The sequence below is a fragment of the Corvus kubaryi genome, unplaced genomic scaffold (assembly GCF_017639235.1).
Source record: "Corvus kubaryi isolate FWS band 111438036 unplaced genomic scaffold, C.kubaryi_AGA036_p1.0 67, whole genome shotgun sequence".
Taxonomy (NCBI): Eukaryota; Metazoa; Chordata; class Aves; order Passeriformes; family Corvidae; genus Corvus; species Corvus kubaryi.
In genome coordinates, this window is record NW_024582055.1 from 5,676,781 (window position 1) to 5,690,979 (window position 14,199).

The 14,199-nt window shown below is 38.3% G+C and overlaps 1 protein-coding gene across 11 annotated transcripts in view; it reads right to left on the reverse strand.

The window, feature by feature from the left end:
- Positions 1–14,199, reverse strand: part of KIAA1109 (KIAA1109 ortholog) — an 88,908-nt gene that overhangs the window by 37,415 nt on the left and 37,294 nt on the right. For all 11 annotated transcript variants that reach the window (XM_042048587.1, XM_042048583.1, XM_042048584.1 and 8 more), the window contains exons 25-40: positions 12,822–13,099; positions 12,456–12,706; positions 11,763–12,021; positions 10,525–11,368; positions 9,639–9,709; positions 8,985–9,158; positions 8,580–8,700; positions 7,614–7,760; positions 7,131–7,258; positions 6,817–7,019; positions 5,208–5,405; positions 4,339–4,550; positions 3,991–4,142; positions 3,004–3,154; positions 2,049–2,201; positions 565–805 (exon numbers count right to left, since the gene is read on the reverse strand). In XM_042048587.1, the coding sequence (XP_041904521.1) occupies positions 565–805; positions 2,049–2,201; positions 3,004–3,154; positions 3,991–4,142; positions 4,339–4,550; positions 5,208–5,405; positions 6,817–7,019; positions 7,131–7,258; positions 7,614–7,760; positions 8,580–8,700; positions 8,985–9,158; positions 9,639–9,709; positions 10,525–11,368; positions 11,763–12,021; positions 12,456–12,706; positions 12,822–13,099 (3,583 nt within the window). The remainder of the gene's footprint in view (positions 1–564; positions 806–2,048; positions 2,202–3,003; positions 3,155–3,990; positions 4,143–4,338; positions 4,551–5,207; positions 5,406–6,816; positions 7,020–7,130; positions 7,259–7,613; positions 7,761–8,579; positions 8,701–8,984; positions 9,159–9,638; positions 9,710–10,524; positions 11,369–11,762; positions 12,022–12,455; positions 12,707–12,821; positions 13,100–14,199) is intronic.

Genomic DNA, 14,199 nt, shown 5'->3' on the forward strand with positions numbered 1-14,199 from the left:
GGTGTATTTATCTACAGGCGGTCATGAACTTCCAAGTGCTGACACACACCTACACAGAGCTGTCTGATTTACAAATAAGAACACCTCAGACATGGGTCTGCTGGGTTTTGTTTAATAATCCAAAGTGCTTCTGCTCAACCAAAACAGATATTTTAGAGAAGGGGGCAAAAATTTCTATTATACTGTATGATTACAAACAAGTTTCACACACAAACATCTTTGGGTTCACTCTCTTATAGCTGGTAACTGCTGCCTGCCTTTTAACTGCAAGGTAGAAAATCATTAAGTTGATTAATTTTGTGCAGGAAATAACAAGACAAAAGACGTGAAAAAAGACAGGTCTCCTATTTTGTTTTTCCCTGAACAAGCACTAATTATTGTAATACTATAATTACCATTGTTAGCAGCAGCTTTGGAAGGAAGGTGATATAAAAAAAGAAGCCTGATAATTCTAAAAAAGGAGACTATAATGTGTTCAAGCATTAAAACTAAAGATGATACAAATGCTCTGAGAGGAGCTACTTGTCCCTATGACTTTTTATGGAGACAATAACACAAAAATACCTGCATCAAATTCAAACTCTGCTCCATCAGCACTCGTGTCACTCTGAAGACCCCCTCCATTGTCCAGTCCAAGGCCATCCTCATGCTCATGGCAGGCATTTGGCTGCAGTTTCATTGGCTGGGTTGGTCTGTGCAAGCTGACTCCTTTAAAGGCTGGAGTTACCACAATGAATTTCATCCACTGCCTTGCTAAGGCAACCAGACCTTTCTTAAGGGTCACTAAGGCAGGAAGGCCATCACTCTTTAAATAAAAAAAATTTAAAAATTAAAAATTCGTATCACAGCATTTTGAAGTAAATTGGAGGGGAGAAGAAGTCAAAGCTCTCTTAAATCTCTGTGCTTAAGAGGCTTATGACAAACATGCTGGCACCACAACACATCAAGCAAGAAGCCAAAAAGCTGAGAGATAAAAATTACAGCTTTATTGAACACAGTAAATACATTTATCTACATGACCTGAGGATCTAGCCCAAGGGGCCAAAAATAGACAGGAAGCAGGTTTATTAAATATGAAGCTAAAAGTACTTGAGTAATTTTAAGGCTCTGAACTACGGGCTAAGATTCATAACAACTCTGTACAAACAGAACTGAAATTAAAAAGATTATATTTTATCCATTGTTCATAAGCAGTATTTTAAGAACATAAATTTCAGGCCAAATATAGGGATTGTTTTGATTACACCAAAAGAAAACAAAAGAAAACAAAAGCTTGTTATTTTGACCACAAATCAAACTGTGCTATTTGTGCCACAAACTGTGCTGTTCCTGATCACTGGCTCTCAGCTGAATATGCTGTAAACCAAAGTGTTTAAATCTGACAGCTGTGGAATTGGATTATGAAAACGACACAAAATCAGGAATAAACACTCCTCCTTATGCCTGATGTTTGTTCAAATAACTATTTCCCACTACAATCTAGACATTTACATTCTAAAGCCATCACGAAAGATTTTATTCTTAAGCCCTGAAGTTTGTACAATTCTAGTTCCTTCCTTAAACTGTCTGCATTATCCCATTGTTTCTAGAAGACATGAAAACTAGTTCCAAGGAGAGAGTTTGGAATAAGCTAACCAGTTCATGCACTTGCCTCAAGAACTGAGATTTATTCAATTTTAAAACCATGAAAAATGAAATCTTATAAAAAGGCTATTGAAATATAATAGAGAGGGAAAGAAATCTGATTTTAAAAGCCATATACAGTTTTAAAGGCATGCCTTTTTGGTTTATGATCTCTCATGTATTTACTAATAAAATAGTTTAATAAACATTATGCATATATATAGGCCATAACAAAAATGGCAGATGCCAAAGAAAATGAAACGAGAGAAACAATATCTACTTAGCAATTTAAAGGTGCATATGAATTTGAATTATATTTTCTTGTTTGATAACCTTCCTTAAACTGTTGCCAAAATTAAGACATTAGAATTGGTGCATCTGAAACTAAAGGACTGAGGTATTTCCGGTTTTCCCAGGTAACTCACCATAGTGGCATCCTCAATAATGGAGTAATTTGCTTGATGAAGGTAATGGTGCAATATATTACAGAGTAAACAAGAAGGATTTTCTTGCAAGAAACGAGCCACTTTGGTAAGCCTGTTGTACTTGCTTCTCAGAGGAAAGTGCACACTTTTATTCTAGATTAAAATAAAAACATTTTCAACATATAAACATACTTGCAAACAGAGCATCAATGACAAAATTTCATCTATGATACAACAAACTTCTAACCCCATTTTGAACTTCTGCAACAAAGATTTGCCTCATGGGTACCTACCTTATTTGAAATAATGTATGTGAAAAATCATTCTTGATGCATATTTATTTATATGAAGCAATAAAAGAAAAGCCTGGATTCAAATTGCAGACCTTATAAAGTTACTTCTGGACTAACAGACATATGCAAAGCCAGCTGCAATTTCCAAAGAAACTTCTCATTCCTAGTTATAGACAAAACAGGCACTTCTTCTAATTTGGTTTAATGCTAGAAAGAAGGGAGGAAAAATAAATAGGAAGGGAGGTAAGAATAAGAGACTGCTGCAAAGGATAATTTTTGAGTAGAGCAGCAAACCAGCGTCACACTCAGGTCATCCATCTCACAATGCAAGACAGGATCTCGGCGTAGGTATCACATCAAAATCCTCCCACTAGATGGTGCCAATCAAACCAACAGCAAACAAATCTCTTTCATAAAATATACCAGGCACTACAGCCATATTTCTTAGTCTTCTTTTACCTGGACATTCGCTCAGCAGTAACAGCTCTGAAATTTAGACTGTGTACAGAAAGCACAGCTACTGAACTCTTGTGACCAATTCCAAAGGCTCACAAGAGATGCTGTAAGTTTGCCAGTGAAAAATCCGGAATTCCAAAAACTATATATTACCTATCACACTGTCCTGTTCTGATATGGTCATTGATTTTATAAAGGTCATTTACCTCTAGAGCTTCTGTCATAATGCACCCCATAACAGCACAGATTCGCAGGGTTCCTTCAGTTTCCAGTTTATTTAATGATGACTTCACTTGATCAATGGGAACAAGCCAAGCGCCAACTGCAGGCGTTGCAGTGCTCAGGAGGTTCAGCTGCCTGTGGAGAAAAATAAAGAGAAAGGGGTGTTCACAGGCAGCAGCAGCCATCAGCAGGATTTTCTGATGCTATTATGAACAGTAGTCAAGTGAGGTGGGACACTGATGCAAAGTAATACACACAGACTTACTGCCCAGAAAACAAAAGCTGGCAAAAAGTACCTAAGGCAATTTTTGTTTTACTCACTCACACACTCACAGTTCTTCCCACTTTTGCTACTGCTATTCCTTCTCCTTTTCCCATTTGATTCCCTACTGAAATCATACAGTTTGAAATTCTCATCACTGACTGAATCCCACATGAACTGTTGTTACATGTCATGAACAACTTTAGCTAAAGGACTGAGGCAAGAGTACCAGAAGAGTATTTTCTATCATATGGCTCTGAAAAACTAATCTTAGAAAGATGTATTTTGACCTTTATAGTGCAAAAGCAGTAAGATCATGGAGGATATCAGGTTGAATACCAAAAGCACTGAGCTGTTCACTAGCATCTCACCTACCCAAAACAAATACCCTCCCCTGCCTTTATCCCTCACACATTTCCATCCATCTCACCAGAGTTGTTAGTGAGGCCTTTTTGTTTCATTTGGGTTTTTTACTCTTCCTTTTTTCTTCTTTTAATCATGCCTAGCTAACAATTTTTAGCAGCACTTCCATAGAAATGACAACAGTAAAAAACTGAAGCAAGTCTTACTGTGATATACACAAACTCAAAATTACCATTTCCAGAGAAGCTTCAAAAATTATTGAAATTCCATTCAGAACCTACCAAATACAAATGCAACTTAAAGCAGAACTGCCATTTTCTTTCTTTAAAATCAGGTAAAATTATACCTTGAATATATATGGGCTGGGGAGCGCACATTGGTGGGGGCTGCAAAACTAAACCAAATTTCTTTGATTGTCAACTTCATGCTGCAGGAGTCAGGGGGAGGAGGCATCAAGGGGATATCTTTTTTCAGATCATCAGATTCAACACCTTCATCCTTAAAAAAAGGAATTGTGAAGTCAGAAGGGAAATTGTTTTCCAAAATTATTACACTTAAAAGCACTAACATACTATACCATGCTCATAACTTTTTTTTTTCATTAACCTCCCAAGGGATCCTGCAGAAAGCTGGAAGTTTAGTGTCTAAGCAGACAGTATGAGTGACCAATCATTTCTACCCAGTATGAACATACCTGCTCATCTGAAACTGAATTTCCATTAATATCTGAAGAGGGACTTATTCTGTCACAAGGGAGGTTATCTTCAGACACATCAGTGTTGTAACCACTACCAGTTGGGGAATCTGAAGAGTTGTTTGATGCAAGCAATCCACCTCTCTCTGTGTCTCTTGATTTACCCATGACTCCAAATGTGTTATACAACACTGCCCCAGACTGTCTTCCCCCTGTAAAAGTACCCAGACTGTAAAGGCTGGCAGCACATAAACAGCTGTAAGTTATGTCCCATAGAAAAGATCTGCACTTAAGCAGAGAAATACACATGGTTTTGGTTAAGCAAGATGCATTAACATTTCATTCAACAACTTATCACTACACTTTCGAGCTTCTGATGGTTTATCACAAGCAGATGAAGAGTATTCACATAGAGACTGTTATTAAATACTATTCTCTGAAAAAAATAATTCGGATGATAGAAAATACATATGTACTGTGGGGTTTTTTTTCTTTCTGAAGCTAGCTTCTTTCCCCTCCCAGAGAAAACTCTGGCTCTATAATGCACTTTTTGTGGGTAAGGTCAGGATTTAAGTGATTAGTGAAAACATCAATTTCAACCTTCACTTCAAGCTCAGAAACTGATGAAACCAGTTCATATGAAATTATTTCATACACTATATAAGTGGTACAACTAAAAATGTCTTTATTGTATAACCTATGAAATTTATTTACCACAGACATGTGCTATTCAGTATCACCTAGATTCAACGATTTCTAATCAAGTAATTGCTAAACAAGAGGACCTAACAACAGAATTGGCAGTAATCTCATAAAACAAAATAATACAAAGCTTTATAATATATAATATAAAGCTTTTAAAGTTTTACCTTTTATAGTTAAATTTTCAATTCCACACTCAAACATTATCCAACCCCACTTCTCTTGACTAGGACCAATTCGAGCTACATCTGGAACAGCTTGTTGATCTGTTTCATCCACAAAAGCAAACTCATCCAACTCTTCCAAAGTAAAAAGAACTTTTGATTTCCCAAAAGGAATGGCTGTTATTGCACAAGTTCCAATATCTGTGAAAATAAACATATTTACTACTTTGTTACAAAATGGAAAAAACTTTACATCTGCAGACAGCTCTCTGAAGTTTAGAGTGTTTTGGGGGAGTTATCCATTTAGTATTCCTCAAATAGGAAGCGGCAGGGGGGGGGAAAGAAAGAAAAAGTTTAAAGTTGAAGCACAAGCAAGAAAAAGAAGCACAGAAAGAGGGAAAAAAAAGTCTTTCTCCTGGTATGTTAATACAGGCAGAAAAATTTTTAAATTTGGAAAAAAACAAGGACTGAGCAACATTTTAAACAATTTTATACCTAAATGTCAAATACATGAGGAAGACAACTACACTGAGTCACTTTATATCCCTTTTAATCCTTACTCGCTGCCTCCAATTTCTAACTGCATCCACTTCTGAAGTATACACGAAATGCTAAAATCTGCAGAAAGGCTCTTCCCAACCTTTTGAATAGAAGATGGTGACTTTTCTTGGTTAGAATGCCAAAACTGGCCCTCTTGATTGTCTGCAGCATACCTGATACAGGGCACTTTTGCTAAGATTCTACCCATAACTAAGTAGAAACGGATGTAACCATTTTAGTCTTCTCTTACTGTTTTTGTTTTCCTCACAAAATTTCATTGCCTCACTCATCTTTGCAGAGCAGTGGGAGTTTTGTTGTTTATTTATTTATTGCGTATTTTTTAATCATACTGGCTTTACAGAGTACTTCCTCATGTCTAAAGACTCCTGTTCATCATGGGATTGACTAAAAACTGGTACAGATTCCATCAAAACTGAAGCAGTTTAACAAAAACTGCCTCTACTTTTGGTCATCTTTTCCTGTTTAGTTTTCCCAGGATCAGGAGTTACAGTAAAATTTAATTCATAGCTTCTTTAAGACATTTCCTTAACACAAACAAGGAGGAAGTCAATTGGGTAGATCTCATTTTCAGTTTTAAAACCACTCTAGTTAAAAACCTACTTAAAACTTGTCATGGTGAAATTGCTGGTACAACAGGCACATCATTGAAAGTGTTAGAAAGCAGTAAGAAAGCAAGTAAGTGTAATTCATTCCCTGCATAAGGTGACAAAGAATGGTAGCTGAAAAGAGATCAGCTGGGAGGAAGGGAGCTCAGGCCTCAAATTCCAGCAGTGCAGATCAGTATTTACAGTGCAACACATCTGCCACACAAACTGCTTACAAGTTTGTCTAGACAGTTTGTAGTTTGCCCAAGTTTAAATCTAGCACTTAGTGGACTCACAGAAAATAATTCATCCCAAACTTCTTTTTCACATGTCTGCAAAACCTTCAGGTGCAAGTGGCTTTTTATCTGTTGATAAAAAAGCCACAACCAAACCACAAGATAAAGACCAACTATAACCAGTTGATTCTACGAAAGCTGACATTTCCACATTTTAATATTGTTTAATACCTGTTGTATCAAGACCTCTAAGCTGTCCATGAACACGATGGATGTTCAATTTAGCAGCAATTTCTTTTCCTTTTTCTGCTCCAGAATTGGATCTCAGTGAGCCAGAAGACTGGGGCTGCATTTTGCTGGTTTGGATGTAACGATCGAATGTGACAGAATTCCTCCCAGTTTCTGCATTGTTCGAAGTCTCCTCAACTATACCCCTTTTCAGTGTCAGGGAGAAAAAACAATTAAGCAGATCTCGAGATTAACAAAAATAATCAAATGAAATATGTCTAAAGGTTGTGACAAATAGTGACATGAACTATTCTTACCTGTTCATACGAACTTGAGTAGCAATTCTATCAAAACACAACGCTACTAAGGAAACGTGAGTCACAGTTTTGCTGGAAGAAACTCCTGGGGATTCATCCACAGATGCTTGTAGCAAACACAGGTTCACCTGTACACAAAATTGCATCAGAGTAAAGACACTTAGAAAAGCGTTACATTAATCACTAATTTCTGATACAATCTTTTCTTATACTTTCAGTAAAAAGAAAAATAAAACCATCACACCTAGAACATAATTTAAAGACATGGCAGCCAGTTACCCCTACAGTGGTTGTTATATAACTATTGCACATTCTACCATCATAAAATTAAGCAGCTCCAAAACAGCCTACCCTACTCCAAACATTAGTTCTCTAGCACAAATGCACAGCTTCACTTCAGCTTTTGGGGAACAAACAGGGATGCAAAATAAGGGTCATTTTGTGAGGCACTTTTCTACTAATAAGCTAAAAAAAAGCTGTTACCTTTGGAACAGTAACATTGGCCTGAAGACCTTTAATTGTCACATTATCTTGCTTAAGTGAGAGATTGGTCTGTGCTGGTCCCTGGTTTGTTGTTCCTGTCATGGTGGTGTCTATTTTTGTTCCTCTGATGTCCTGCTTCGAAGATAACTTGAAGAGGGGAGGAAAATAATTTATTAGCACAAACTCAAGAGCTGCTGAGCTCAGGAGTAACAGGATATTTTATCAGCACTGTAGCAGCAAGAGATTTTGACTTTATTTTAGGCAATTTACCACGATTTTCCAGAACAAAGGCTCCAGCACTTAGAGGTACAGTAGGTCTAAAACCATAAGGGCAGCAGTGACATTCTGCAGTAAACTTTAACAACCAGACTTCAGCTGAAAGTTTGAAGTCTACACATGTAAATTATATAAAACAACTTACTATAAAGCAAATTATTAGTGTCCACTACACTGTGGAGTCTAAAGAATCATAAAATATAAATATGGTCATTACCTTGGACAGAAAGAACTCCTAATTCTGTAGAACTACCATACAATTCTTTTTAAGTTAAATTAATTTTTTAAAGTCTCAGATGAACTGCAAAAAAACCCACAGGCACTTTCACAGCTCTCCCTAACTACTGTAGAATAATAAATAACGTCTCACTGAGATGAATGTAATACTTAAGAATATCAGTTATAGTAATTTCAAAGAACAGAATGTGTGATTTGATCTCAGGTAAATTACTGTAGCTATGAACTAGACCATCCAAAACAGAAAAACTTCAATCCTGGAAGAGATTTCTGGTCACCGAAAGACAGTATGTAGGAGTTGAATATAAAAATGTATGCAAGTATGCATTCAAAATTAATATAACATTTAGCTACTATATCTCAAAACACTAAATTCAATTCAAACTTTCTGTGTAAGATACAGAATAGACCATTCTCTCAAATCCATGTGGATTTCCCTTGTTCCTTCCTCACATTTTCTGAGAAGCTGGTCTTGCTGTTCTGCACAGCATCCCGCAGGACTTTGCAGTGCAGGTCATCCACGATCGCTGCCGGGTGCCGGGAGCTGGCACAGTGCACCATGGCCTCGATGTACCTGGGAGGGGAAACCAGCCACAAGAGACCATTTAAACTCCCAGTTTCACATGGCACACCATCAACCACATGTAATTAACACTACAGAGGAAAAAATAAGCACTGGCAGACACAAAGGGCACTTCCCATTCTTCCAGTTACCTCATAGGAAATGCAGAATTACATCCACTGGGCACCAGGCCCTGCTGTTCCAGCAGCCACATTATTCAATCCTTTTACATAAGCTTTTGCTGAACAGAACAGCTGTGATTTCAGAAAATTTTAGTATCATCAAAATAAAGTTACCTATCCAGTGCCTCTGCTACAAGAGGAGTCAGAACTACATCGACAGTTCCTTTTACTTCCACTATTGCCGTTGTCCGTGTCTGGAAGACCGGGTGATCCAACGTCCATTCCTCTGTTATTGTTTCATCATCTGTATTCTCTGCAGACTTCTTATCCAAAGGAGTGTAAGGTGTGCTAAACAAGTCAAATACACATTCATGATCAGGCTTTGGAAAAACAAATACAGAAGTGTTCTGGTTTCATTTTAATTCTTAATAAAATCCACATAATGGCAGGTTTCTTCTACCATATAGCTTAGAAAGTACACAAATATAATCCCAGGGCACGGCCCTCCCTAGTTGCAAGTTCAGCTTCTGGCAAAGAAATGGACACTTGCCATTAGCACCTCCAAATTCATCTAAATTGAATCACCATTTGTAATCCTGAAAACGTACAAGTGAAATAATTTAATGCTTGCACTGTGTACTTTCTTTTTGACCACACCCAAACATTTCATAATAGAATGATCTGTTCTGAAATAGATCAGGTACTGAAAACTACTGCTGTAAACCAAATTTTGAAAGGGCTAATGGGAGCCAAAATATTTAAGACGAGTATCAGAAAAATCCTACTCTTAAAAAATATGCTAATAATGTCAGGCTGTGTTCAACTTACTTGGATGTTGATCCTGTAAGCTGCATGCCTCTGTCCAGTAATGAGTTAGCTGTGAGACCCTGTTTAACAATCTAAGATAAAAGCGCGAAGAAATTTATTACATTCTTTCCATATATGAAAAATTCCCCAACCAAGGAATCTTTAAAAATTCGCCTTAAAGCCGTTTTTCTTAAAAGAATCCCTTAGAAGCAGATTCTCCAATATAGGATACAGGAACTCTTAGGTTTACTTTTTTAATTCCTTGAAAAATCAGATTATACAGCATTTACTTAAACATTGACTCACTGGTTTTAAAAAAAACCCTTCAAATACTAATCTACAAAAGGTTTGCATGAACACAAACCTTTTCTGCCAAATGATAACAAATTCCATTCCAGAGCTCAAACACCTATTTTCTATCAAGTCATTACCATTAATTTTCATGTACTTCATTTCAGCTCCTTCCTTAAGCATGTATGCTCAGGTCATTTAAAAAAAAAATAATCATTTCCTAAATCTGAGTAGCAATTTTATTTTGAAATAAAGCACTGAGAGCCTAAATTGTACTTTATCAGCATTAAATGTAATGTTACTGCAACTTTGTATAACATATTGTAAACAAAATTCACATAAATATCCTTCAGCAGTATAGCACTCAACAGCCAGCATTTTTCAGTGCAACAGTGATAATTCAGAACACACATCCACAGAATTCGAACTCCATCTTTCCTTGTCCACAACCTCCCAGCCACTCAGCCCCACTGTCTGAAGTCAGAAGTTCAAGGTATTTCTTAACTAAAAGCCAAGAAAATTCAAGTTTCTTCTAGCTTATTCATACAACTGGTACTAAGCCATTTTAAGTTATTTTGATTTCTTACTCCTTTCTCTACTCCTCCATCTTCCATACCTTAAAAGTTGGGACAGAGAGTTGCTCAAAAGATGAGGAACTTTCTTCACTCGTTGGTGTGTCAAGGTCTAAAGGGCGATGTAATGAGGATTTGGAAGTTCTTTTGTTAGTTGGATGCTTTACTGACCAGTTGATCACCTGGAACTGTGTAAGGTAATTTTGGTAACATGCCATTACAGGCTGCTGGGAAGTTATTTGCTCACGTTCCACAGTCTTCTCAGAGTCCAGGACATACATGTTGTCAACGTGCTCATCATCTCCTCCCAGAGCTGAAACAAATGAAGCCTGGGAAGGATGAGTCTTAATTGGCAACGTTTTCATATCCTGACTAATTTCTCCGTGGATTGTGCTTGTTAAGGGCCCTTCCACACTGTGATAAATAGACCCCCTACTGTATTCAGTTTTCTGAGCTTGCTTTTTTCTCTTCTTCCTCCCTGGATAGGTTCCTGGACCTTCATCACTGCTTATGGGCTCAAACTCTTCTGCAGCTGAAAAATAAGCCTCGCTATCTGCCATGGACATGCTGGAATCCATCGAGCGGTACTGGTGGAACGAGTTTGAATCTGCTGAGGGAGTGTAGGGGAAAGAGCCAAAGCTCCTCCTCTGCTTTGGGGAGTCCAGGACGTTCTCGTCGCTGCGGGACACGTCGCTGCTGAACTGCACTCCCACGGGGACGGGCTGCTTGTCTCCGTAGAACGCTGCCGTGAGGCTCTTGGTGCTGCCGAGCCGGGTGGAGCACACGGACGCTTGTCTTTTCAGTGGGGACCTCATGGGGGACTGGCCCACAGGCCTCTCCTGGGGGCCAGGGGACACAGGCTGGCCCTCTGCACCCTCCACCGCGACACTGGGAACGAAAATAAACACTTCACTTCCTTATTGCATTACTAATGCTTCTCTTCCCACACTGTACAACCTGTCAAATGCATCAGTGATTCTGTGACTTTCTATTAGTGTAACCATTATCTTCATAATGCTGGCTGCATACCGAATTCTGCCACTTGTCTACACACAGAGGATGTAAAGCCAAACATTTAACAGCAAGTGCTGGTGTCTTTACATGCTGGATTTTCTACCTTAATCAGGTAACCATCCCCTATCAGGGATCCAAAGTGGCATTCAAGCCAGGAAATGAATTTCAGCAGCACCATTTTTCAGCTTTAAAAATTGCTAAATCAATTTCTTACATCTTGGAGCATTCAAAAGTTGAATTATGCACCGACCTGGACAGGAGTACTAACCTTCCATGAGCATCTTCCCTTTTTGCACTGGGCAGGAACTCCTTCTGTCCCAGGTGATCCTCAGCAGTGGATGAGGGGCTGTCCTTTTCCCCTGCAAGCAAGGGCAGGGCAGCACTGGAGCTGCTCGTTTCCTCTGAAGAGGATGAGGAGCTGTGGGAGCGCAGCGGCACCTGGAGGCTCAGGTGTTGTGCTTTCCTTTCCATTTCTATCCCCACAGATCTGCAGTCCCAGTCTTTTCTTTTGACACCATTTGCTTTACCTAGGATCAGGGACAGAAAAGAAAAACTGAATATCTGATAACACAACTGCAGTGGACTCTTCCCTGCCTACTGAAATAAAAATCATTATTAAATAAAAGCCGTAGGTTTGAAATGCATGCACATATTAGCACGTTGTACTGACAAAAATTGATAAAATCATGGCAGCAAAATATCAGATTGTCTTGGTCGGCTCCCTTTTATATACATAGAACAGATACAAGCCAAAAAACTCTTTTACTCAGAAAGGAGTTGCATGTTAATATAAAAATCCAGCACATGAAAGCTTGCTCAAGCTCTGTCTGCTCTTAGAAGGGGTCAGGACACAAGAGCACAAGCAGTTGTACCAGACTCATAAACACTATAAATAGCAAAACATTAAGAAACTATACTTTTGGGCAAAATAGAGTAAAAATACAGTACAGTGCATTCTCACCATCTAAAATTTTAGGAATCTCCTTAGTAATTATCCATTCTCCTGGTTGAAGTAAAGACTGTCCATAAAACATATCAGATTCTGCACTTGTGCTTGAGAAAGCAGAGCTGCTTGAAGGTGTCAATTCCTCAAGTTTGAAAAAATCCAGTCCTGTTAAGGTGCCACCAAAGAATCGACAACCACCGAGACAGCCACACTTGTTCTTGCTTCTCTTATTTCTCAAATTATCATCAGGCCACAAAAACCACAACCTACAAAAGGCAGAAGAGCAGAAAATAAAACAAAAACATGACCATGCTGAAGCTCAGCGAAAGCAAGATTCAAAGATATCCCTTTAAATGCACCTCCCTCAACCGCATCTCTCACCTCTTGGTTCGGTTATCGTGCGTTTCCAAGAAATGCCTCTGCACTTCGTGTTTAGAAGGATGATCTGCAGCTAAAGCGATGTCAGCAGTGATGAGGCCCAGGTTGACAGAGCCAGCTTCCAGCCAATATGCCCTCCTCAATATTGGCTGGAGGCCAGTTCTGCAGTTGTTCACCTGCTCAACATATTGTCTGAGCTGAAGGTCCTGGATGGCCGCGCTGACGCCTTCCCCAACAGACTGGTTGTGCAGGTTGCAGTTTGCAATGCGTATGGCACCCATCTGAAAATGGGATTTAGACGTGAATCCTGACTATTTGTGAGTGAAACAAAGGAAGAATGGCCTTAAACCAGTTAACACATCACATACTACAGCCCAAAAAGATCTCAGTAAACTTCTCTCCAGGGAAGCAGTTTTATATACAGGTCAGCACACACATAAAAGAAGGCAACTTAGAAATTAATCTCAGACACTTTGTACTTAACAAAAAATAAAGCATTTACTTAGAAAGCATCCTTTTGTAAACAGATCAAAACAGAAAACAACTGTCAACAGATGTTGTAATGAAACTTTAAAAAACTTAAATCATTAACTTCTTCACTGTCATCTAAAACCCAAGAAACCTGAAACTTTCCAACTTGCTTAGTCTTCAAATAATCTGAAGACATTGGAGCTAGTTTCCTGCACAGCTTGAGTTCTCTCCAAAATGTCAACACAAAGCACCTGAAATTTCAGATCGAGTCTTACAACTCTAAAACAAGGAAAGCTGAAAGATAATACAGCCATGGCAGAGCTACCCCCAGGGTTAATATTAAATTATTGCTTCTCATCTCTGTCACAGATTACAAAGGACCACGAAAACCATTTTTTTTTAATTTGAATGAAACACATTCAGGATGTAATTTTCTAGAGTGGTTCAGGTTATTAAGCTGCCTTTGAAAATACTGCCATTCTTATTTATGCCTGCAGACACCGTTAATATTTATGATGGTGCTTTTTAATATTGGATTCAAAAGAATTTGGAGGCTCAAATGTATTTTTTTACTGCCACAGGGCAAAAAGCCATTCAAACCATGAGATACCGCGTCATTAAAAAAATATCTAAAATAATTACCACCGCCCTTTAGTTAGATTCTTGCTCATAATGTGAAGCTGCGCCCAAAACTTTTAATTTTAAGTCTACCATTTAAAACTGTGTTTATTAACTAACAGCATAATTACTACCCAGTTATGTCAGCAAGGCAGTTTTCTTCTTTTCTGTTGTTACTGTAACTCAACTGTATCTAAACTTATATTTTGCTACACTGAATAAATTACTCCTTTTTTATCCTGTGCAGTAGGATAATGGAGAGAATATCAGCTTTTCTCTGCACAGCCCTTTT